Source organism: Medicago truncatula, chromosome 3, assembly GCF_003473485.1.
Source record: "Medicago truncatula cultivar Jemalong A17 chromosome 3, MtrunA17r5.0-ANR, whole genome shotgun sequence".
Taxonomy (NCBI): Eukaryota; Viridiplantae; Streptophyta; class Magnoliopsida; order Fabales; family Fabaceae; genus Medicago; species Medicago truncatula.
In genome coordinates this window covers 25221144-25247190 of record NC_053044.1, presented here as the reverse complement: position 1 = coordinate 25247190, position 26047 = coordinate 25221144, and the positions used below count along the sequence as shown (strand labels likewise).

At 35.3% G+C, this 26047-nt stretch overlaps 2 protein-coding genes and 1 pseudogene across 3 annotated transcripts; all 3 read right to left on the bottom strand.

Annotated features, from left to right (window-relative positions):
* Positions 1–4066: 4066 nt before the first annotated feature.
* Positions 4067–8931, bottom strand: LOC120579565 (disease resistance protein RPM1-like; annotated as a pseudogene).
* Positions 8932–12181: 3250 nt separating this feature from the next.
* On the bottom strand, positions 12182–15715 carry LOC25490709 (disease resistance protein RPM1). 2 transcript variants are annotated; one of them, XM_039831191.1, is made up of 2 exons: positions 12638–15715; positions 12182–12380 (listed from the first exon to the last, which is right to left on the bottom strand). In XM_039831191.1, exon 1 carries the CDS (start codon positions 14027–14029, stop codon positions 12662–12664), a length of 1368 nt encoding a protein of 455 aa, XP_039687125.1. In that variant the 5' UTR covers positions 14030–15715; the 3' UTR covers positions 12182–12380; positions 12638–12661. Both variants share the same exon structure in this region, with proteins under 2 accessions (XP_039687125.1, XP_039687126.1).
* A 4009-nt stretch (positions 15716–19724) lies between these two features.
* LOC25490708 (disease resistance protein RPM1) lies at positions 19725–23213 on the bottom strand. The gene is made up of 2 exons (XM_039831997.1): positions 23183–23213; positions 19725–21553 (listed from the first exon to the last, which is right to left on the bottom strand). Exons 1-2 carry the CDS (start codon positions 23211–23213, stop codon positions 19725–19727), a joined length of 1860 nt encoding a protein of 619 aa, XP_039687931.1.
* Positions 23214–26047: the final 2834 nt, after the last annotated feature.

Below are 26047 nucleotides of genomic sequence, written 5' to 3'. Positions count from 1 at the left end.
AAGGTCCTCAACGTTTAGCGGACTTCAAAAATAATAACGCCAATCACGACTGCTCATGACGACATATTATTACTTTTGAAAGACCTATGTTGAGTGGAGTTACATCACGTGTACACATATCGCAGGACCGCTCCTGGTATGGCACTATGATCGTACTCCGTCCTATCTTATGCTTCACTCAAGCCCGGGTGTAGGACTTATCTCACCACTCACGTAACAAGGTATGCAAGCAAATATGCACAAAGCATAAACAAATAGTACAACACAAAATAAAATAAAAATAAGGTGGGTTTAACCCGCGTAGAATTTAAGTCCCCAGTGAAGTCGCCATTTCTGTGCTCGTGATTTTCGGATATCAAACCATTAATTGATATGAATCGTTAATCTTTGAACTCTCGATTTTTATTCGTGGGAAGGGAAAAAAATGAGTAAAAACCCTCATCGAGACTTTGGATTCGGGGGTTGGTTATGCAAAGGGAAGGTGCTAGCACCCTAAGCATCTACGGTATTCCGTAGGAACCTCTTACCTAATTTACCTTGTGCTAAATTGATTTGCTTACTTGAAAATTATTACCTAAAAATCTAAGTGAAAGAATGGAGGGAGAAGAAGTATGTTTTTGGTTATTTTTATTTGATTTGGAAGGATAAAAAATCCTATGCCTACATACCCTTAAAGAAAAGGGATCAAAACCAATGTAGTTCACCTAAAGAATTTCTTTGGTGGGTTAGGTTGATTTTAATTTTTGAAAATAGTTTTAAGAAGAGATAAGAGGCCTCAAGGCATGAGATAAAATAAGGTGAGGTTGGTCAAATTTTAATTACAAAGAAGTCAAGTCTATTATGAATATTAATTCAATTAAGCATTTGATTAAGAAAATAAAAAGGAAAACACTTGGGTTACAAACCAAGGTTTATTAAGAAAATATTTTGGGAGTTTTGCATATTTGATTTTTTTTTAGACTAACCTTAAAAACTAACGTAACGGAGCAAAAATAAAATAAGCGGTAAATAAAGCGGCATAGTGTCGGTGCGTGTGTTACTACACTATTACATACCCTCCTAGATACATTCTATGGTCTCAAGAGAAATATAATAAGAAATAAAAAAAAAATGCGCAAAATAAATTACATCAATTTCCTAATTATACACACTAAAAAAAAAAAAAATTAATGACAATAAAATGACAAGAAATTAAAATATGCATGAGATGATTCTAAATAAATAAAAAATGGCAATTATAAAATAAAAACAGTAAATAAAAAATTAAAACAAACACAATATTTTTGTAAGTTTTTTAGATAATTTTCTTTTAGCAAAGGGGTGCAGAAAGCAAAAACAGAGGTGCAATTAGTAAAACTGTAGTGAATAAAAAAAAAAGGGCTTTAAGCAGAAACGGGTCGTGGGCGGGTCGGTTAGACCCGCCCGGTTCGAAGTTATATAAATAGGGTGTATGACCCATTTCTTTCACTTTCCCCATTCATTTCTCTCTCCTTCCTTTCTCTGTTCTTACGTCTCTCTCTTCTTTCTTCTTCTTTTCTGTTCTTCTTTGAGTTTTCCGGCGCGGTGGCCGCCGGCCAAGGGTGGCTGCGCCGCCGCACCGGACTTTAAAATTAGCCTTTTTCGTTTTTTTTTTTAGCTCTTTCTCTTCTACTCCTATTCCTACACTCGTTTCTAGCCTTAAATCCTACAAAATCGAACCTTAAACCTCTAGATCTACAGTTTTTAGAACCGACCAAAAGAACAAACAAAAACGGCCATCAAACATCCGGAATCGAAACAAATCTGCATGCTATATAAGTTAGTGAAAGTTTTACCTCTGATTGGATCGGAGAAAGAGTGAATTTAAACGAGAAAACTTTGATCTGCTGCTTGCTATGCCAGAGTCGGAAGACTCTTTCTCTCTTCCGAATATCCCACGAACCTGTTGTGTTGTTTATGAGCCTGAAACAAAAAACAAATCAAAATCGAACGTTGGTGACAGATTCGAATTCGTTGTTGTTAGCGATGAACGATTTTCGAGTTTGAAATTAGATGCTCTTCCTATTATTCATGGTTCCTGGTAATATTTGGATGTTATACGATTTTGTGGTTTGTGAGTTTCTGGTGAATTTGTGGCTTATAGGAAATTTGTGGATAAACATTCATGAATTGTTCATAAGGTGACTGCGGTTGAAAAGTCTCTGCTTTTTCTGCTTGCGGCTAGGGTTTTTTGTTTGCGGCCGTGGAAAGTTTTCTCTCTTTTCTGTATTTTGCAGGTTTGCTTTTATAGCATTAGGGTTGGATTGAATAAGGAAATAACTTGCAGAAGTTACTACCGCGTTCCCAGATTTGGAAACAAAAAATTGACCCTGTGAAATTGGCTGAACACGAGGCGTACGGAGGAGAAATGAAAAAAGAAAAAAAGGACCCTTGTTGGAATTTTTGGACTTATTAACTTTATTGGACAAAAACTGGAAAATAAACATTTATTAACTATTAAAAAAAAAGTAACTAACTTTAAAATTAAAAATAAAAGATGGAAATTAGATAATGAAATAAAACGAGAGGAAAGTGCCTGCAATCGGAGCAAAAAATGAGGTATTTTAAAATACCTCCCTGCCGAAATTTTCACTGAATCATGAGATCGGCTAGAGTCAAACGACACGCGTCCGTGGGATCCTTGGTCAAAATTTAGGGTATGACAACTGTTAAGATTTTATGAATTTTAAGAAATAATTGAAAAAAAAATATATCTCAATAAAGGAGGGAGAGGGAGAGGGAGAGGGGGGAGAGAGAGAGTTTTCATGTTAAAATTTCACTAGAAAATCCCACAAAATCCATCAAAATCTGATTTATTAAACAATCCATCGAAATTTGAATGATTTTAAATACCACTAGATTTTTTTTAAGTGATCAAGAGTCTTGATGGAATACCACAAGTTTTTTTTTTAAATGACAAAGAATCTTGATTGAATAACACAAGACTTTTTTTAAATTGGAAAGAACGATTGAATACCACAATACTTTTTCATGATAAAAAAAGTCTTTTAAAATCCCTTAGAATCATGATCCAATACACCCCATAAGAAGCAAACATGTACCTAACATATTCCAACTGCAACAGGGAATCCATCTGGTAATGACTAAGGGTGCAGGGGTACTAAGGTGAATGTTATTGTACCCAAACGTTATGAGCCATGCCCTTCTACGTTCATGAGCGCCAAGAGTCTGCACATGTTATCTTTGGAGCTCACTACACCAGTAGCTCCCTCCCCTTGAACCTGAAATGGTCGAGAGAGATGAACATACACCACATTTTGATGACCTTCGAACTGAAACCCCTAACAAGAGATGGAATTCTAGAACCTAAACATCTAAATGGAGAGTTCCATGACTGGTTCAATTCAAGGGAAGTTCCACCAATAACAGTGAACTATAATATTGAATGATATCTATGTTGTTTACGACATTTGGTTAAAAAAAAAGATGTCATGTCAAACTATAATTTCCGTTTCATTCATTTACATTTCCCGGACAAACCATATAGCCAAGAGAAACCATGAACGGTAATAGAAGAACTTTCCCCAACCACGAGTAAATATTTCAAAGTAGCCTCATTAGACCGTACATCTTTTTTGGTAAATCCAGATAGTAGATAGGAGCATAAACTGAAACATTCTACAGCTACCTGTCTCTCTCTTCCGGGCGCGTATTGCCGAAACGAAGGTTTAGCTTCAGTTGTGCTACTCTTGATCAACAGAAAACAGGTGCTGCATGCGCACCGTAGGCCATCCTCAGACTTCTTCGTTTTCAATGATAAATAAATAAATAAATAAAATATCGATCTCCACTGTTGGGACCCGAGGATACATGCGATGATGAGGTTCCCATGATGATGACATGCAATGTCATATCCGTCCGAACCCTGCTAGCGAACGAATGCATCCAACATGTTTTTTCTCATTGGTCCTCTCATGCCATAATTTGCTCCTAAATCCACTCTGTTATCCTGGAAATAAGTTTTTTTTTTCTTTCAAAAAACATTACTTCGATCTGATTCCTCTCTATTCTGAGAAGAAATGGGAACTCATTCGATACCAGACAAGCGCTCATTGTCTGCCAGGACACTACCAGAACTACTCAGATCGCTTCCTAATTCCTTTAATTTAATAGGAGTGCGTATGAGAGTTGATGCAAGAAATAAAGGTTGGAAGTCTTCTGCATCGTCACAGCCGGTCCAATCCCCTTGTTGTCGTATAGCGAAAACTAAGAATTTAGAAGGTATGGAATGATTACAGAAACTCTTCTATTTAAGTTATTATCATGGAGAAATGACATTGACTTCTGTAAAAGTTGGTAATGAAATGGAATTGTTATAACCGGCTTCACCAGCTTGTTATATGGGACTAACACTTATTTGTGACATAATTTTGAACCAGTTCAGAATCAAGGCAGAAGTTTCTGAACTTTTATAAAAAGGCATTGTTATTCTTAGACATTTTCTTTTACTTCTACTCTAAATTCTCTTTCTACAAGATTTTACTCAACTATCGACGGCCTTATTTGATTTAATATGGACTCAACCTTTGCCAGATTAACGAACTTCTAACCACCTTCAACAAATTGTTTTATTAATCCTTCTCTACTTCTAGGATATATAAGCCTATTATGTATCCACATTAGATAGATGTTATAAAATTTACATTAAAGTCAACTAATCAAAAATTACATACAGTTTCACTTTTCTTTCACCAAAATAGTGAAAAGTAAGTTCTCACAATTCTTGAAAGCAACAATTACGATTACAAACAACTCAAATATCAAATCAAATAAAAAACACATAATTTTTGTTATTGAGGAACATAAATCCCTAAGTGCTGTAGTAAGAAGTCCCTAATTTTGGCATAGTACTTAAAGTGGAAGTTCAAAACCTGCCATATCACAGCAAATTTTTTAACTAATCAATACTTAGACTTGTTTTGATTGCTGCTTAAGCCTAATTTCATTTCTTGACAAGAACATCGACTTGTTTGGATTACTTATTTGAGCTTATCTACTGGCACACACACTTGTGGGACTATTGGAAGAGAACGTATGGAAGCAACTTATGACATATGTCCATAAGTCGTTTTCTCACCCTTATATCGAAGGCAAGTACAACCCATCAAATCCAATTATGCAACAATATGGCTCGTCTGTTTGATGGTGCTAAATTGAGGGACTTCAATAGCATTTTCTCACCCTTTTTATGTTAAATTTCTTTAACACTAAATCCTCGTCTATTATGTGATTACTTAAAAGCATATTAAAAATTACGTAAAACTTCATTTTCATTACACCAACATAGAAAGGAAATCAACAGAAAAATAAGGTCTCACAATTCTTGAAAGCAACAATTACTATTACAAACAAATTAGATATTTAATACACCAATGTTAAACAACAATCACACATTTTATCTATTTATAGAGAAACACAAATCCCAAAGTGATGTAGTAAAATGTCCACGTGAAGAATCTGAATTGCCATTGCATTCGAAGTTGAAGTCCATCTACCAAATCACAGAAAATTAGCCCACTATACACTGCAAAATTCAGAATCTTAGGAAAAAAAGGGTTATAGAAAACTAGCACTTTGTGGATCCATAACAGGACCTCATAATTTGCGATGCTGAGTTAAAATAATAATGCTTGTATTTTGATGAATGAACATTAAAAATTTCATGCATATGGAAAACAGTAAATATAAGTACAAAAATAAGTTATAGGAAGAAAAAGCTCACTTGGACTATGATAAAGCCTGATTTCTAAGTCCTTGACTTTTTTTTTAATTTTTCTGCCTTCTTCAGAATAAATTTTTACAGGGGGCACATGATCCAAGATCCAATTCCAATCCTCAGTAGAACTGAGATCCCCAAATTCATCATCCACCTCGGAAATCCAGATATGCTGGATGCCAGTGGGTATATTCTTCAGATTAGGAACGCTCATTAAACGAAGAGTTTTCAAAGAAGGCATTGATCCTTTATCGATAATAATTTCTCTCAATTCAATGCTATCACTAAATCCAGATCCAATAGTCAGTTACTTTAATTTCTGAAACCATCCATCTTGAAAATGCAAATGTAAACCTTCATACTTACTAAGGTCTAAGTACAAGCTCAACAAGTGTTGCAAACTTTTTAGTGATTGCAATGGATCTTTATCTGAATACGGCCACGCCAACACCAACTCAGTAAGATTTTGAAGATCTAATATCCATTCTGGAAACTCCTTTAACCACCCTTGTAGCAAAAGTTTTTGAAGCATAGTTGGCGGTGAAATCAAATTCAAATCAACGAAGTTATCATCTTTAAAAGTTTTAACTCTTAGTTTCTCCAAGTTTTGCATTTCGTTGATTGAGGAAGATAAAATGCTTCCATTTTCCTTATGAACATCCAGCAACGCCAAATCCCTTATCAGCTTTAGCTTTCCTAACGCTTTAATTACCTCTTCTGCTCCATCCATATCTAAAGAAACATTACGCAGAGTCTGTACGGACTTCATCTCTCCAATACCATCCTTTAATTGAATCAAAGACAGTCGACCCCCATAAGATGTCTTAGCTTTCTAAGCTTCCTAATCTCCTTTGGCAATTCAAGAATTTTTGTATTCTTTATAACCAAGGTTTCTAGGTTCTGGAGCATGCCAATGGATTTTGGGACTTTAACCTCCTCATATGATATCTTGAAGCTTAAATACTTCAAGTGGATGAAATATCCCAAGTTATTAGGAATGTTCATCATCAGAAAATCTTCAAAATCAAGAACCTTCAATAACCTGTACTTTGTAGGGATTTCTCTAGAAAAAGTCATGGATATTTCTTTATTTCCAAAACAAAAAAGTGACCAAACATGAGATCGGTCAATACACTCCCTGAAAGCATCGTCAGTAGTTGTTATTGATAGGCGCCAAACTATTCCACCTAAGGATGTCCGTCCTTCATCACTAATATGCTTGGAAAAATTAAAATCCTCACTTTCTTCAAGGATCATATTGTGTATTAGATCATGAACACGACATCCTTTAGCTTTGCCATCAATTCTAAGTGAAGATACTTGAACCAGGCTTCTATGGATCAACTCTGATAAATATCCTTCTGCCACTTCTTCCAAAGTCTTCCCCTTTTCCTCCTTCACAAACCCTTCTGCTATCCATTGTCGAATCACTCGCTTTGAATTAACTTCATAATCTTCTGGATATACTCCAAAATACAACAAGCATGACTCGAGATAGTAAGGCAAATCATCATAACTTAAACTTAAAATTTCTTTTATCAGCTCTAAATTTAGATTTTCTCTGAATCTCTGCCACTCAATCACATTTTTCTTTCTTGTAGATAAAAGTCCACCGATGGCAACATTTGCTAGCGGTAAACCATTGCATTTTTTAACAATTTCATTAGATATACCAACGAGCTCTTTTGGGCAACACCCATGGTCAAATTTGAATGCCTTCTTGTTGAACAACTCCAAAGATTGTTCATGAGTTAAACATTGCAAATCAAGCTTCTCAGTGAAAGATGATTTTTCACAAGACACCGCAACATCCATTATCCTTGTTGTTATAAATATCCTGCTTCCATTTTTACTATCAATTGCAGCAAATTCAATATCATGCCAAAAATGTTCATTCCAAACATCATCAAATACAACAATGAACCTCTTTTTCTGCAGGTAATTTCTCACTTCATCAGTCAATGTTCCTCGATCCATTTGATAAATACTCTGATGGGGATTGTCTCCTTTTTGTTTGTAAAGTTTTAGCAACATTTCCCTCAACAACCCTTCAACATCATATGATTGAGACACTGTAATCCATACCCGACAATCAAAATGTCCAATGATATCCTTGCTGTCAAAAACTTTCTTGGCTAGAGTTGTTTTTCCTTGCCCTCCCATTCCTACCAGAGAAACCACAGTGCGCTCTTCCCTTCCCTTTACCATCCAATCAATCAATCTTTTTCTTGGTACTTCAAATCCCACAACCTCAGCTTCCTTGACGTAAAGAGCAGCCACTCGAGGGTCATACCACTTGGTATTCCTGCTTCCTCTAGAATTGCTTGTTCCTTGTTCAACAGAACGTTGGAAGCCATATCTTTCACTTCTTTCTGTGATCCCATGAACAGATGTCTTAAGATCTTGAATCTTAGATGCTATTCGACGACGAGGGTCATAGTTTTGAGCTTATGAAGTAAAGCTATACATCCAGGATAGCGAGGTTGTTGTCCTACCTGGATCAAATAATCATCAATGATATCTTCTATGCGAAAAGCTGCCTCCCTAAGTTGCTTCACCCATATTTTGACTCCTTCATTGGTGTTGTCTCCATCAGCTCCTGCTGCTCTTTTATCAGCATCCTTCAGGAATGCTTGAATGCTTGCCAGTTCATCTTTAATCTCTGCGAACTCCTTGTGAACGCCTCTCAACAGCTTGGCTTCCTTCCTTAACAACGGAAGTAGTTGGTCAACAACTAATGACACCGCCATTTCTGCTATTAGTCAAGTTCTGAATATTAATGTTTTTCAATATAAACTGAAGACTACACAGTTTGTTTTGCTTGAGAGGTTATTTTGAGGAATTTCAATTATGAAAAAATGGAATAAGGAAATTGCTTTCTATCCACTAAATGGGAATCGGTAAAGCCTGAAGTAACAAAGGAATAAGGCAACTTTAATCATGAAGGAAGGAATAAGGCATGTCTTTTGTATCATGAAGAAAAGAATAAGGCATCTATTTTGTATAAGCTAGTAAACAAAGGAATAAGCAATTTCCTGCCATCCACTGAATGGCAATCCGTAAAGCATGCCTTTTGTATAAGCTAGCAAAATGTCTTATGTACATCTTACAATAGCTGAAATGCATGCCTGCTGCTCCTGTTCCACTCTATTGTGACACAATTCATCCATTTCCATTGTCCAAAATACATCATTTTGCAAATTGCCATATCCTAGGTTTTACTAGAAAGAAAACAGAAGAAGCAAAAAACAATTAAAGCATCTTTTTTTCTTCCTCCTTTTACATTTGTTTTATTTTTTACTGTGCAGTATCAAATTAAATATCTATCCATAGCGTAAGAATCGATTCTAATATAAACTTAATCCTGTTGCGTGAATCATGATGTAGAAGCAATACTCACGCACACAGTTATATTATGTTTGGTTTTACATTTGACAAACATTCCAATATTCTTAACCTGGAAGTACTTCTCTATTTCCATTGAGAAAATCACATGTTTTTTCCTTTCAAATACCAAAACAAACAAATAATGTCCTTAATTGAGTTCAACAGCAATGAAATGGAGGAGCTAGTCAATTGACGGGATATCCCATAAGAAATGTTCAATCAATAAGTACCAATTTTATGCCTCCAATATCAATGCAACTATTTCATTACCAAGGATATAATCTGTAAAACAGACCAACCCTATAACACAGTGCAACATTTGTCTGCAAGACGGGTTAAGTACCTTCTGATTCAGTAACAGTGGTTAATGTCACCAATCAATACCACTTGCTGTAACAATAAATCTCTAAATTTTTACATCAGCCTACAATTACTAAATGTTGTCAGTTGTAGTTAAGAGATAACCTGCTAATACTCACACTCTACTGTCCAACACATCTCTAGATAAAGATATGAAGACCACATGAATTTAAATCATTCTATAACTTATTGAACGGGAACAATGGAAATACATTTGACAAACACATGCAATTCAGCAAAGCGTTATAATTACCATAAAATCTAGAAGTGAGTGTGATGAGTAAAACCGCAAGTGCACGGTTCTACCGAAGAAGTAAAAAGAGACTATCGTTCCGACAAGGAGTTTTGAATTCAATTAACTTTCAATAAGGAGTTATAAAGTTGTGATTTTTAACGGTTTAGAAAATAACAGTAATAATAAAAAAGCGTCTTGTGATTATTGGTTCATCTTGATGACAAAACCTTCACAAACCAAACCATAAACCTAAACTTTATATTGGACCTACTTTCTAAAGACAAGTTTCTCTTAAGCGTATCAAAGCTTCTCTCGAAGTCATTGAGTGTGTTCCTCTAGAAACCACGCCTATTCTCATGGTTGATTGCTATTAGAATCTTGAAGAACGAAACTTTATTTGTAGGTTTGCTAGACTATTCTCATGTTTCGCAATCCTTGTCTAATTTCACTTGTTTCAATATCAAAGCTCCCTCGCATTATGAATTGATATTTGTGATGATGAATTAACAAATACTAACCCTCCGATGTCGCATTATGAGTTTGGTATTTGTTAATTCATTATAAAAACGGTGAAATTAGATTAGAAAGTAGATTTACATAAAATTAGGGTTCGAGGCTTGGTTTGATTAGGATTAGGTCATTAGACTTATCCAACAATCCCAAGACAAGAAGAGTCCACTCACCCACGTTCATTGTAGACATAGAAGAGAAGAAGAAGAAGAACATAAAAGCAAATAACGATAAAATAAAGGTGAACTTTTATTCCAAGAACAAAATATGGTTCTACAAACTAGATGACTACTCTATTTATAGTCTAACATTGACTTGAGCCCCAAGAATTAAATCGCACAAGAAACCATGGACTCTAGGTCAGAAATACAAAAATAGGCAGCTTTGTCGAAGAAGCAAAAGGGTAATATGGGGCGCGTCACTTGTTATATTTTTGTACAAGATCTCCAAATTCTTTGCACAAGATATTTTTGTATGAGATTTCATATTTTTGGCATGAACAAGCTCCAATTCTCCTTTCTTTTGCTCCAAGACTCCATCTTTCAAATATTTGTTCCTAAAATAAAATAACTTGCAATTGAAGTAAAATAGTTCTAGAAGGAAATAAAAACATATTAAATTTAATTAAAATAAACTTAAATATTAAATAAAAGACATTAATTAATGACTCATTATTGACTCATCAGAGTGCAACTAAATTTTAAATTAGTCAGGCAATTTAAATTATGGAAATGAGAAGCACATTTTCATTGATAAGCACACATGTTTCCTTCATTCAAATACAAAAACAATCATTGAGAAGGCCTTAATTGATAAATTGGTGAGATAATTCATAAGAAAAGCTCAATCAACAAGTACCAACTTGATGCCTCCAATATCAATGCAACTATTTCATTACCAAAGAAAAATCTGTAAAACAAACATACCCTATAACTCACGTTTTCATAATAGTGAGCGCAACTATAGCAACTATACTCATTGCCTAAACTAAGATGAAGGAACAACAACTAGGAACATTTAAACTTATCTAAACATTAATATTGAGAGGAAGAAAGAGTGAAACAGAAACATGGCAGGGCAAATGCCAAAACCTATAAAGAAAAAGTGCAGATTGTGTGACTGCTGTAACATTCACAGTTTACTGTCCAACACTCCATGATGTTAAATTTGTATCATGCGCCTCAGACACATTAGATTTAGATACACATATGACATATACACATGCTATTCAGCTAGACATTTTAATTACTATGAAATCCAGAAGCAAGCAAATCGACAAATTGACCAGCAGAAAGACCGCAACATGGACAGATGGGTCTCTTCACATCTGGTAGAGGTGATACAATGGATGACCGAAAACAATTGTATCATCATTTTCTTCTTCTTTCACATCTGTTTGTTGTATTGTATAGACAACACTCTCAAAACTTCGAAGGTCGTATCAATGACGTTAAGAATCACATTTCATCTAGCTTCATTCCTTTACTTCCAATTTATTCATTATGTCAAAACTAAATACCAGTAAACATTGGCATTATGTCTTCTCGTCGGCGTGAGAATGCTATTATTCTGTATCAATTAATTGGGCGCATGTGGAGGGAGTTATAAGAACGATCACACATTTTATTTATTTATTCAACACAAAATCTCTATTATGCGATTGCTTCTAAATAATGTGACCTTCCTCAACCAATGCATAGTTGCTTCTTTTGTTCTTCTTAATAATATATTGTTGCTCTTCAGTATTTTCTTCAACTCTGAAATCTCTTACGACAAGATTTTACGGCAAGATGTTTGGCAAATATCCATATCCTAAGCTTTACAATCACATCATCTTCTTTTTTCACCCTCGTTTCACATTTATATGTTGTACTTTTCTTATTACACAAATTACATAACACATCATTTTTATTACACCATAACAGAAAAGTAAATGAAATGAAAAATAAGGTCTCACAATTCTTGAAAGCAACAATTACAGTTACAAACAATTTAGATATTTAATACACCAATGTTAAAGAACGATCACACATTTTATTTATTTATTGAGAAACACAAATCTCAAAGTGTTGTAGTAAAATGTCCACGTCGAGAATCTCAATTGCCACTGCACTCCAAGTTGAAGTCCATCACCTACCAAATCACAGCAAATTATCACAGTACTATACACTGCAAAATTCAGAATCTTTGAAACGAAAGGGTTATAGAAAACTAGCCCTTGGTGGATCCATAACAGAACCTCATAATTGGCGATGCTGAGTTAAAATAATAAAGCATAAAACTGAAGAAAAATAAAACTTGTATTTTGATAACTACATTAAATTTTTTCATTCATATAAAATATTGTAAATATTAGTATGAAAAATAAGTTATAGGAAGAAAAAGCACACCTGGAGTATGATATAGCAGGATTTCTAAGTCCTTGACTTTTTAATTTTGTTAAAATCTTTAGAATAAATATTAGCTCCATGATCCATGATCCAATTCCAATCCTCAGTAGAACTGCGCTCCCCAAATTCATCATCCACACCAGCAATCCAGAGCTCTTCAAGCTTCTCCAAGTGTTGGATGCCAGTGGGTATATTCTTCAGATTGAAAAGCCTCATTAAACTAAGAGTTTTCAAAGAAGGCATTGATCCTTTGTCGATGATAATTTCTCTCAATTTATATGAATGATCAACTCTCAGTTCCTTTAGTTTCTGAAACCATCCATCTTGAAAATGCAAATGTAAACCTTTATACATACTAAGGTCTAACAATAAGATCAACAAGTGTTGCATACTTTTTAGTGATTGCAATGGATCTTTTACTGAATACGGGCACACCAACCTCAACACAGTAAGATTTTGAAGAGCGAACATCCACTCTGGAAACTCCTTTAACCTGCCGTTTAGTATAAGTTTTTGAAGCATAGTTGGTGGTGAAATCAAATTCAAATCAACAAAGTTATTATATTTAAAATTAAGAACTCTTAGTTTCTCCAAATGCTGCATTTCATTGATTGAGAAAGAGAAAATTCTTTCATTTTCCTTATGAACCTCAAGCAACCCCAAATCCCTTATCAGCTTCAGCTTTCCTAACCCTTTAATTACCTCTGCTGCTCCATCCATATCTAAAGAAACACGACGCAGAGTTTGTAGGGACTTCATCTCTCCAATACCATCCTTTAATTGAATCAAAGATAGTCGGTGGCCGATAAGGTGCCTTAGCTTTCTAAGCTTGCTAATCTCCTTTGGCAACTCCATAAAATATTCACCCCTTACAACCAAGGTCTCTAGGTTCTGGAGCATGCCAATGGGTTTTGGGACTTTAACTCCAGAATTTGAACTCTTGAAGCTTAAATACTTCAAGTGGATGAAATTTCCCAAGTTATTAGGAATATTCTTCATCAGAAAATCTTCAAAATCAAGAACCTTCAATAACCTGTACTTTGTCGGGATTTCTCTTGAAAAGGACGTGGATATTTCTTTATTTCCAAAACAAAATAGGGACCGAACATGAGATCCATTAATACACTCCCTGAAAACATCGTCAATTGTTGTTATTGATAAGCGCCGAATTATTCCACCTAAGGATGTCTGTCCATCATCACTAATATGCTTGCAAAAATTAAAATCCTTATTTTTTTGAAGGATCATATCGCGTATTAGATCATGAACACGACAACCTTTAGCTTTGCCATCAATTCTAAGCGAGGATACTTGAACCAGGCTTCTATGGATCAACTCTATTAGATATCCCTCAGCCAGTTCTTCCATTGTCTTTCCCTTTTCCTCCTTCATAAACCCTTCAGCTATCCATTGTCGAGTCACTCTCTTTGATTTAACTTCAAAATCTTCTGGATATACTCCAAAATACAACAAGCATGGCTTGAGATAGTAAGGCAAATCATCATAACTTAAACTTAAAATTTCTTTTATCCCAATTAGATGTGTATCTGTCTTTAGCTCTAAATTTAAATTTTCTCTAAATCTCTGCCACTCAAACACATTTTTCTCTCTTGTAGATAAAAGTCCACCAATAGCAACAATTGCTAGTGGCAAACCCTTTCACTTTTTAACAATTTCATTAGCTATACCAATGAGCTCTTTGGGACAAGACCCTCCGTAGTCAAATTTGAATGCCTTCTTATTGAACAACTTCAATGATTGTTCTTGAGTTAAAGGTTGCAGCTCAAGCACCTCAATGAAAGAAGATTTTTTACAAGACAACACAACATCCATGTTTCTTGTTGTTATAAATATCTTACTTCCATTTTTACTATCAATTACAGAAAATTCAATATCATCCCAAAAATGTACATTCCAAACATCATCAAAGACAACAAGGTACCTCGATTTCCGCAAGTGATTTCTCACTTCATCAGTCAATGACTCCCGATTCATTTGAGAAATACCCTCGGGAGGTGTCACTCCTTTTTCTTTGCAAACCTTTAGCAACATGTCTCTCAACAATCCTTCAGAATTATATGATTGAGACACTGTAATCCATACACGATAATCAAAGTGTCCCATGATATCCTTGCTGTCAAAAACTTTCTTGGCTAGAGTTGTTTTTCCTTGCCCTCCCATTCCTACCACAGACACCACAGTGCGCTCTTCCCTTCCCTGTACCATCCAATCAATCAATCTTTGTCTTGGTGCTTCAAATCCCACAACCTCAGTTTCCTCAACGTAAAGAGCAGCGACTCGAGGGTCGTGCCATTTGGCATTCCTACTTCCTCTAGAATTGCTTGTTCCTTGTTCAAAAGAACGTTGGAAGCCATATCTTTCACTTCTTTCTGTGATCCCACGAACAGATGTCTTAACATCTTGTATCTCAGATGCTATTCGACGACGAGGGATCATAGTTTTGAGCTTATGAAGTAAATCTATACATCCAGGATCTCGAGGTTGCTGTCCTAACTGGATCAAATAATCATCAATGATATCTTCTATGCGAAAAGCTGCCTCCCTAAGTTGCTTCACCCATATTTTGACTCCTTCACCGGTGTTGTCTCCTTCAGCTCCTGCTGCTCTTTTATCAGCATCCTTCAGGAATGCTTGAATGCTTTCCAGTTCATCTTTAATCTCTGCGAACTCCTTGTGAACGCCTCTCAACAGCTTGGCTTCTTCCGTTAACAGTGGAAGTAGTTGGTCAACAACTAAAGACACCGCCATTTCCGCCATGAGTCAAGCTCTGATTATTGATGTTTCTCTATATGAATTGAAGAATAGACAGTTTGTTTTTTCTTGAGACTTATTTTGCGCAATTTCTATAATGAAAAAAAGAATAAGGCAAATGCCTTCTGTACACTAAATGGGAATAGGCAACTTCTATAAATGGGAATAAAGCAATTGCCATGTATCCAATAAATGGGAATTGGTAAAGTGTGTTAACTTCTATTATGAAGAAAGGGATAACTCACATCTATTTCAAAAGAATGTAAACATTAAAATTTGAGAGAAAAAATTAAAAAAATTAGTTTAATCGATTAAAAATTTATTATGATTGTAATTAAATTATTAGATATTTACCGATATATGTACGTTGGGTGCAGCGAAAGGGGTTAGACTCTCAAGGCGTAACAAACAAATTAGAGGGAAATCAAATAAACAAATTATTAGATATGTACTCACATTTTTTGGAATAAACTTTCAAAATCATCTCAACAGTGGCACAAATAATTTTGTCAAGTCATACTCACAAAAAATAAAGTTGAGATTCATAATTTTAAAATATGACCCTGCACTTCTGTAAAGGTGACCAAACAATATTTGGGGTACCAAAAAGCAAGATTATGGACCCTGCACATCTGTAAAGATAAATGATCCTGCTTTTCATATTGATGATGTCGTGTGAATAATTGCGGTTTGGCTCTATATTGAGAGGAAGACTTTGAGTTTGCCCTGGTCATTCTTTAATATTTTGAGGCAAGTTAAGCAATAGCTGTAGATGTAATACTTTAACAATATTGATTAGTCCTCCTTATGAATGATGACAGATTATGGGAATGAATAGTTAAACGAGGATCGTTTGGAACACTCACTTTAATATTCATTCTCTTATTATAGATGAAATCAATGTATAGAAACTTTAAAAATGGATCCCACATAAAGTGTTGATACCTACTGCACCCAATATGAGAGTCAGTTTTAGAGTGAGTGGTTCTTCTCAACTTAATTAATGATTTAGCAACATAAAAATTAATAATTTAATATCAGAAGTGGTCATCTTAAAATTAATTTAGCAACGTAACTCAACTTTAGAGATAAACCAGAAAGCATCTGAAATGTTTAGACATATAAAATTGCAGAGCACAAAAAAGTAGAAGAAAGACCAATTATATTTCAACCGACAGAAAACAATTATAGCAACACTTTTTCTTCCTTTCACATTTGTTTGTTGTATTGTTTTTACTGTACAGTATAAAGGTTGATTCCCATTTCCACTTTTCCCTGCTGCATGAACCATGATGGTAAAAATACTCAGCCACCCAGTTATATTATGTTTGGTTTTACATTTCAAACACATTCCATTATTCTCAAGCTAATTAGTTAGTCCATTGAAATGATTTATTTCACATTGAGAGCAAAGAGAGACGAACTATTCACATAAGCAATGGAGGAATCTGAGGCTTAATCATATGTTTTAGTATAAATTTCAAACCAAGTTAATTGCGTTCTATTTACATTTTATGCACCAAATTTGACTGCCTAGGGCAAACTATAAAATTTATTATATCCTTATTTTAACGAAATTGTTGAGTTAAAACTTAACAATAGTCCTCGTGGATATGAATTTCTAATTATTCAATAGTTTTGATACATTTGCTAAATTTCTATCAACGTATGTGATAAAATCAACTTTGTCCATAATATGGAACAGATAGAGTATCTTTTAAAAGATCAAACACACTTAAGTCTTTGTTTGAACTGGTGGTATAGAAAATAGAATGTAATGGAGTGCTTTGTCATGGAATGGTATTATGTTCCATTATTTCGATATTAAAAAAAAAGAACGCAATGGGTTGGAATTTGATGGTATCTATTCCATCCTATTCTACTACTTACCTTCATTTTGAATCCTCTACAATTCGAAGGGTTTGAGATTGAATGACTAATTAATTCAATTCACTAATTATTACTCTCTTTATCCTAAAATTACTGAATCATTTAATCATTTCACACGTATTAAAATATTAATCAGTTCAAATATGTAAAGTAAAATGTATGATAGAGAAAAATGGTTTTAAATACCATTGTGAAGTATTAATACATTCTTCATTATCATTTATTTTTTGAACAATCATTTATCGTTATCATAAATGTAAATTAGAAAATATTAAATCGAGGGTGATGCAATTAATATTAATTAGAATATATAATTGGAATAAGTAATTAGTATTTCTTTAAAAAGTGAAATGAGTCGTTCATTTTGGGACAATTGTTTTTACAAACGAATCATCACTTATTGTGGGACGGAAGGAACATTTTACAATTTTATCCTCTTCTACCTAGTACACATATTTTGTTGTGGGTGAGGTCATTCAAAGTATGACAATCTTGCTAACCAGTGCCCGTGTAATGGTTCTTCGGACCGAAATTTCTTGGACTGTTTTCATTTTTCTTCTGGGTTTCTTTTTGACATATTAAAAAACTTTCCATTTTTATAATCTGGGTACTTTATGTAGTGTTTTTGGAGTCTAATTTTTGTTTTGTTTAATGAACATATATTTATATATATAGGTGATACCAATGATGAGAAGTGTGAATCCTCTTAAATTTTTTAAAAAGTTTTGTTACAGAAAGTTTTTGTGTGTCAATTCAATGATTATGCTCATAGACTCAAAATCAAAGTTGCCAGACGAGGATCGTGAAAAATAGTGTTCAAATCCCACATGTTTATGAAAAATAGTCTATTTTCATCTTATTTCCATCATCTCTTCAAAATAGCTTATGAAAACAATTTACATTTTATATGAAAACAGTTTGGCTTTATTTTATTGTATTTCAATAACTTATGGATTTCAGGCAACTGGAACAAGGTTCATCCACTCTCAATGCAAGTTTGAGAGTTTATGAACGAAAATTAACTTACTGTTAAATTTTATGATTGTGAACACTTCATTGCCCTATCACTATACAATGATCATGCCCTTCACATGTAACTTATAATGAGACCTTCCACTAATAGAATCAATGCATAGTTGTGGCTCCTAAATTTGTTTTGTTATTCTTCTTAATAATGTACTGCTACTCTTCAACATTTTCTCCCACTCTAAATCCTTTTGCATAGTGTATAACCTAATATGTATTCACATTTGATACATGTTACAAAATTCACATTATAGTCTAGTATCAGTTCTAAAAAAAAGCGACAAGTCAAGGCAGAAGATCTTTATTCTACTTTTTGTTAAAGGTGATACTATGGATGAGTGGTGTGTATTTTTTTATTACGCCAATTACATATAAAACATCATTTTTATTAACCCAAATAGAAAAGAATATTCCAAATTACATAAAACTTCATTTTTATTACACCAACAAAGAAAGGAAATCAATAGAAAAATAAGGTCTCACAATTCACGAAAGCAACAATTACAATTACAAACAATTTAGATATTTAATACACCAATGTTAAAGAACGATCACACATTTTATTTATTAATTGAGAAACATAAATCCCAAATTCCATGTGGAGAATCTGAATTGCCATCGCACTTGAAGTTGAAGTCCATCACCTATCAAAGCACAACAAAAGGGTTATAGAAAACTAGCCCTTGGGGGATACATAATTGGCGATGCTGAGTTAAAATAATAAAGCTTGTATTTTGATGAATGGACATTCAAAATTCTCATACATATGGAAAACAGTAAATATTAGTACAAAAATAAGTTATAGGAAGAAAAAGCACACCTGGAGTATGATAAAGCGTGATTTCTAAGTCCTTGGGTTTTTAATTTCTATCAAATTCCTGGAATAAATTTTTTTACAAGTGAAACATGCTCCATGATCCAATTCCAATCTTCAGTAGAACTGCGCTTCCCAAATTCATCATCCACACCAGCAATCCAGAGCTCTTCAAGCTTCTCCAAGTGTTGTATGCCAGTGGGTATATTCTTCAGATTATGAAGGTCTATTAAACTAAGAGCTTTTAAAGAAGGAATTGATCCTTTGTCAATAATAATTTCTCTCAATTCAATGCAATCACTAACTTCCAGTTCCTTTAGTTTCTGAAACCCTCCATCTTGAAAATGCAATTGTAAACCTTCATACTTACTAAGGACCAACAACAACCTCAACAAGTGTTGCAAACTTTTTAGTGATTGCAATGGATCTTTGACTGAATACGGCCACACCAACCTCAACACAGTAAGATTTTGAAGATCTAACATCCATTCTGGAAACTCCTTTATCTTACCTCTCAGTATAAGTTTTTGAAGCTTAGTTGGCGGTGAAATCAAATTCAAACAAATGAAGTTATCATCTGTTATATTATTCACTTAGTTTCTCCAAGTGCAGCATTTCATTGATTGAGGAAGAGAAAATGCTTTCATTTTCCTTAGGAACATTAAGCAACCCCAAATCCCTTATCAGCTTCAGCTTTCCTAGCGCTTTAATTACCTCTGCTGCTCCATCCATGTTTAAAGAAACATAACGCAGAGTTTGTAGGGACTTCATCTCTCCAATACCATCCTTTAAATGAATCAATGACAGTTCAGTGCCGATAAGATGTCTTAGCTTTCTAAGCTTCCTAATCTCCTTTGGCAACTCAAAATAATATCGACCCCTTAGAACCAAGGTCTCTAGGTTCTGGAGCATGCCAATGGATTTTGGGACTACTTCAACTGCATTAATTGACATCATTATGCTTAAATACTTCAAGTGGATGAAATTTCCCAAATTCATAGGAATATTATTCATAACAAAATCTTCAAAATCAAAAACCTTCAGTAACCTGTACTTTGTGGGGATTCCTCTATCAAAGGACGGGGACATTCGTTTAATACCAAAACAAAATAGGGACCGAACATGAGATTTGTCAATACACTCCTTGAAAACATCGTCAATGGTTGTTATTGACAGGCGCCGAACTATTCCACTTAAGGATGTTTGCCCATCATCACTAACATGCTTGCAAAAATTAAAATCCTCACTTTTTTCAAGGATCATATTGCGTATTAGATCATGAACACGACATCCTTTAGCTTTGCCATCAATTTTAAGTGAAGATACTTGCACCCGGCTTCTATTGATCAACTCTATGAGATATCCCTCTGCCACTTCTTGCAAAGTCTTCTCCTTTTCCTCCCTTACAAACCCTTCAGCTATCCATTGTCGAATCACTCTCTTTGATTTAACTTCATAATCTTCTGGATATACTCCAAAATACAACAAGCATGGCTTGAGATAGTAAGGCAAATCATCATAACTTAAACTTAAAATTTTTTCTATCCCAATTAGATGTGCATTTGTGTTTAGCTCTGAATTCAGATGTTCTCTAAATTTCTGCCACTCAAACACATTTTTCTCTCTTGTAGATAAAAGGCCACCGATGGCAACAATTGCTAGCGGTAAACCACTGCATTTTTTAACAATTTCATCAGCTATACCAATGAGCTCGTTTGGACAACACCCATCACAATCAATTTTGAATGTTTTCTTATTGAACAACTCCAAAGATTGTTCTAGAGTTAAAGGTTGCAGTTCATGCACCTCAATAAAAGAAGACTCTTTACAAGACACCACAACATTCTTTTTCCTTGTTGTTATAAATATCCTACTTCCATTTTTACAATCAATTGCAACATATTTAATATCATTCCAAAAAAATTCATTCCAAACATCATCAAAGACGACAAGGTACCTCGATTTCCGCAAGTGATTTCTCACTTCATCAGTCAATGACTCCCGATTCATTTGAGAAATACCCTCGGGAAGTGTCACTCCTTTTTGTTTGCAAACCTTTAGCAACATGTCTCTCAACAATCCTTCAGAATTATATGATTGAGACACTGTAATCCATACACGACAATCAAAGTGTCCCATGATATCCTTGCTGTCAAAAACTTTCTTGGCTAGAGTTGTTTTTCCTTGCCCTCCCATTCCTACCACAGACACCACAGTGCGCTCTTCCCTTCCCTGTACCAACCAATCAGTCAATCTTTTTCTTGGCGCTTCAAATCCCACAACCTCAGCTTCCTCGATGTAAAGAGCAGCCACTCGAGGGTCGTTCCATTTGGCATTCCTGCTTCCTCTAGAATTGCTTGTTCCTTGTTCAAAAGAACGTTGGAAGCCATATCTTTCACTTCTTTCTGTGATCTCTGATAGATAATTTTAGCAAGTGTACTAAATACTATCGAAGTAGTAAAAATATCGTTCCCACGAGGACTGGTTTTAATCTCAATAATTCAATTACGTTGTAACTTAAGATGTATAAAAGTTCTTTTAATTTGCCGCTAGGCAATTGATTGATTTGTTTGCATAAGCAATAACAGAAAATAAAGTTTGGTTTAAAGAATAAGAGAGAGATGAGTTTAGGTCTTTCGAATCATCTATGTTCCCCTAATTGGTATACTGCACCTATTATTGTGAAGGAGTCACTAGTTTTACGATAGTTAACAAATTAGTCCTAATCAATCCCTTGAGTTAGGACCCTCTTCTAGGGTTACAGCCCCTAATTCCTTAGGTGGTCTAATAACCTTTAAAGGTTTAAGCACGTTAACCTAATATCACTAATAAAGGATTATCCATTCCTAGACTAACCATGTTTATTAGAACAATTCAATTAGGTCTAAGTCGAAAGCTATGGTCAGTAGTCATTCGTTCTCACTAAATCATATTCATATTTGATCAGGATATAAAAAGCATTAAGAACAATTGAATTGAATAAAAATTAGATTGTCATTCACAAATAATAAAGTTTCACAGCAACATAGATCAATTAGGGTAACAAAGAATCATCTCAGACCTAACCTCTAATGGATTTAGCTACTCATAATGGTGTTTACAAATAACATAATCATTAGAGGAATCAATACATACATGAACTGGTAAAAGAGTGAAGAAATCGCCCTTCTTGCCGTCTTGTAGTCTCAAAATCGCACTTTGCTCTCTCCAAATCGTAACCCTTGTTTTCAGAATAGTCTTCAGCTTAAATAGGCACAGAATTTCGCCTAAAATCGTGACACGATTTAAGTAAATCGTGGCACGATCCTCTTTGAATCGCAAATTACTGAATTAGGGTTTCCTCTAATCGTGTCACGATTAGACCATCGTGACACGATTTCTTCAATGTCGAAACTGGATTAAGTCTTTAGGAATCGTGGCACGTTTTCTAGAAATCGTGTCACGATTTGCTTCTTTGTATTTTCTACATTATTTCTGCTTTTCTTGCTGCATAAGTAGCTTTGTGAACTCCAAAATGTGATAAAAAGTACATAAAAATTACGTAATGACAAGATGTCATCACAACCCCAAACTTGAACCGTTCCTTGTCCTCAAGGAATTCACTTGAAAATTTGACAAATGACAGTAAAATAACAATTACCTTGGTCAAGTGATCGTACTCCAAAAGTTCAACACCTTACTAGCTAAAGATGAGCTAGTTTGACTTGTTAGCAACCACCAATTCACAACTCCACGCAAACAAATGAAAGGGTTCACACACAGTCGACATGCAATCTACATATTACCATAAGCTTGAAAAGTTTCTAAACGTCAATCAAAATCAATGTCAATGCACACTTTGAGGTCTTTAAGGGTTATAACGGGGCTTAGGTGAAGGTGGGATAATATTTGGATAAGTAGGCTACACAAAATTTGAGTTAGGCATTCCTACGGAAGTTAAGCACAAAATTCAATCCATCATTCATTCACCTTTTGGAACAACAATTCTTGCAAGGATACCAGAGATTATTTATAACAATTGGGACAATCGAGCTTGAAGTTACTCGGTTTTTCAATGTTTTGTCCCTTTTTCATTCTATTCTTTTTTTTTTTTTTTTTTTCTTTTCTTTTGTTCTCTAGTACCCCACCCCAAACTTAATTGGTTGCAAATTCCAATAGCAACCCCAAACTTAATATTAAGCAACATCCTACAATGCCTAACTCAGAAAAAAAATAAAGGATAAATCCTAAAGTCTCTAAGCTTGTAATGTAGTTTGTTACCGAACAAAAAGATCTAAACCTACCGGCTCAATTTGGCTAAACAAAGGATAATATTTCAATATAATCAGGGTAGGCTTCAAAAAGGCTCACAGGACCAAGCACTTTTGCCTCAGTGTGCTAATGACAAAGATCAATCAACAGCAGAGAAAAATTGCAAGTTCTAGAAATGTAAATGCATGGAACACTCTTTAGAAGTAAATTGGAAAAATTAAAATTTGGCTATGAACCTGACAGTTATGATATCTGGGAGTTGTGACTACCTATCTTTCGCTGCAGTATACTTCGCCCTTGAATCACAAGTCACTCCTCCTTTAGAACTTTTGGAATACCACTTGAACAACTATTTGTTACTAAACTGGAAAATGTCAAATAAACAAGCAAATTCATTAATAATAAACAAGTTCAGGCCCAATTACATCAACGGGGATCAAACTAGATAAACTAAAAATGCAAAAACAAATTGTTCGAACATAAAATAAACAAAAGTACTGAAACAAAAACAGAAGAACTCAAAATGAGTTGGACCATCAGTAGTCCACTCAATCCTGCATCTGATCCTCCGGAATCCATGTTGCTCGGTTTTCCTCTGCAAAAGTGTCTTCCCCCATGTGATACCTAGACTGACGAGAACCAGCAGCAAAGTCGTTCCTGATCTCCTGCTCTCTATCTTGAGCTCGACCTCTGGTTACCTCAAAGTAGCTATCCATAGCCTCCTCAGACCCATCAAATCTCTCAAAAGACCCGGTCATAGCCCTCCTGTTGAGGCACATCGCCTCAGTGAACTCCTGCCCGAACCTAGGACGGTTCCAATACTCCTGATCAGATACCTCATTCATCCAGTTAGCATGGCCGAACATGTAGTCCAGCATCATAGGATGAAGAGGTGCATAAGCACCTTGTTGACTACTCCCCTCTCCATGTACAGTCTGAGGTGGTGGTGGCTGTGGCCTACGCACTGGCTGTGGCTGTGGCTGTCCTGCTGCAGCCGCTTCGGCGACCTGAATAGCGTGCAACCGTTCTTGATAGTCCTTAGTGAAACTATCCAAATAAGTATCATTTAGTGGATTCATCATAGCTGCACTTAGATCATTAGTGAACAGATCGCAATCTTGATTTTCGCAGAGCCAATTGATAAGGCTCAAGTCAGGAAGAGCTTTCTTTGTACCTGAAGCAAACATATAAATATTGTTGGCAATCAACTCACCAACATTGATGGGTAAACCATCAAGAATAGCAAACACAGTAAGCAATCGGGCCAATGGAATCTCTGAAGTACAAGAGGTGCCCTCCAAAGTTTGCACCACAAAAGATGCCCAAGCCTTCACGTAAGGTTTAAAATCAGCCTTCAACAGCATATGTGATCCTCCTCGCCATTGGGCACCCTCTACACAAAGTTGAAGCAACAATTCTTCCCACCTCTCATCACTCCAGTCTTTGCACTCCTCCATCATTCTCTTGACCCCACACTCCTCCGGTGGCACAATTTCCAGCAAAGCATTAATCTTTTCCGGGCTATAGTCAATCTCTTTTCCTATCCCAAAGGACACATACCTCTGCCCCATGAACCGAGCATTAGCATAGAATTCAATCCCCAATGTTTTGTTGGCTTCCTCGAAAATCATGGTGTTCAAAGACTCCCAACCTCTCGTGGTGAAAACTTGAAAGAACTCAGGGTTAGATATGAGTTTAGGAAAATCAAAACCTCTCTCGGGAATCACCCTATAGCCACGGATGTCTTTGAAGCGGTCTCTCGCAGCATTGTTGTAGAACCTATGGTTGACGGATGGTGGTGGGGGGGCGTTTGGGTTTGGTTTGACTGGTTGTTGACGCTTGAGAGTGGGTTTGGCTTTCTTTGATGGTTGAGTTGATGTTTGGCTCTTGCCTTTGTTTCTAGTCTCCACCATGGTTTTGGGTTGTGGGTTATGAAGGTTAAGATTAGGTTTTGTGATGGGGATGACGAAATTGGGTTGTTTGTGGTTGATGATGAAGGGTTATGGTGATGATTTGGTGATTAGAAGATGAAAAGATGAAGAATTTTGATGGAAAGGGGGTGGTTTTTCGTAGGCTAGGGTTCTGGGAAAAATTTGGCAGAGTTTGGCTACTTTTGGAAGTGAATGGAATGAAAATCGTGTGGGGTGTATATATAGCTGGGAGAATCGTGTCACGATTGGAAAAAATCGTGTCACGATTGGGTTTTGTAACGGTCAGATATTTTGAAACCACCAACATCGTGTCACGATTGGGCGAAATCGTGGCACGATCCATCTTGTTTTTGAAAAAATATTTGCCCAGAAATCGTGTCACGCTTTTGCCATCGTGCCACGATTTCTGATGTCGAGAGACACAAAAATTTAACTTAGAAAAAATTTTGGAGGCCAAACTTCGTGTCATGATTTCAGTATCGTGTCACGATTTTGCAAATGTCGAATGACCACCAATTTTAACTTAGAAAAAATTTTAAAGCTTCAAAGGTGTGATAAAATCGTGCCACGATATGCCCAAATCGTGTCACGATTTTCATCAGAGTTGACTAAAAATTGTTTATTTTTGCCTCTGTTTTGTTTCAGCAAAAATTTGTTTTAACAAAAAAGAAAAAAGAAAAATAATACCTGAAATCAAAAAAAAAAATGGTGGGTTGCCTCCCACCC

Coding starts and splice junctions, on each gene's coding strand:
- LOC25490709 (XM_039831191.1), bottom strand. CDS start 14,029: ATGAAGGAGGAAAAGGGAAAGACAATGGAAGAACTGGCTGAGGGATAT.
- LOC25490708 (XM_039831997.1), bottom strand. CDS start 23,213: ATGAAAAAGGGACAAAACATTGAAAAACCGA. Junction 21,554..23,182: donor ACAAAACATTGAAAAACCGA/GTAACTTCAAGC, acceptor ATTATCTATCAG/AGATCACAGAAAGAAGTGAA.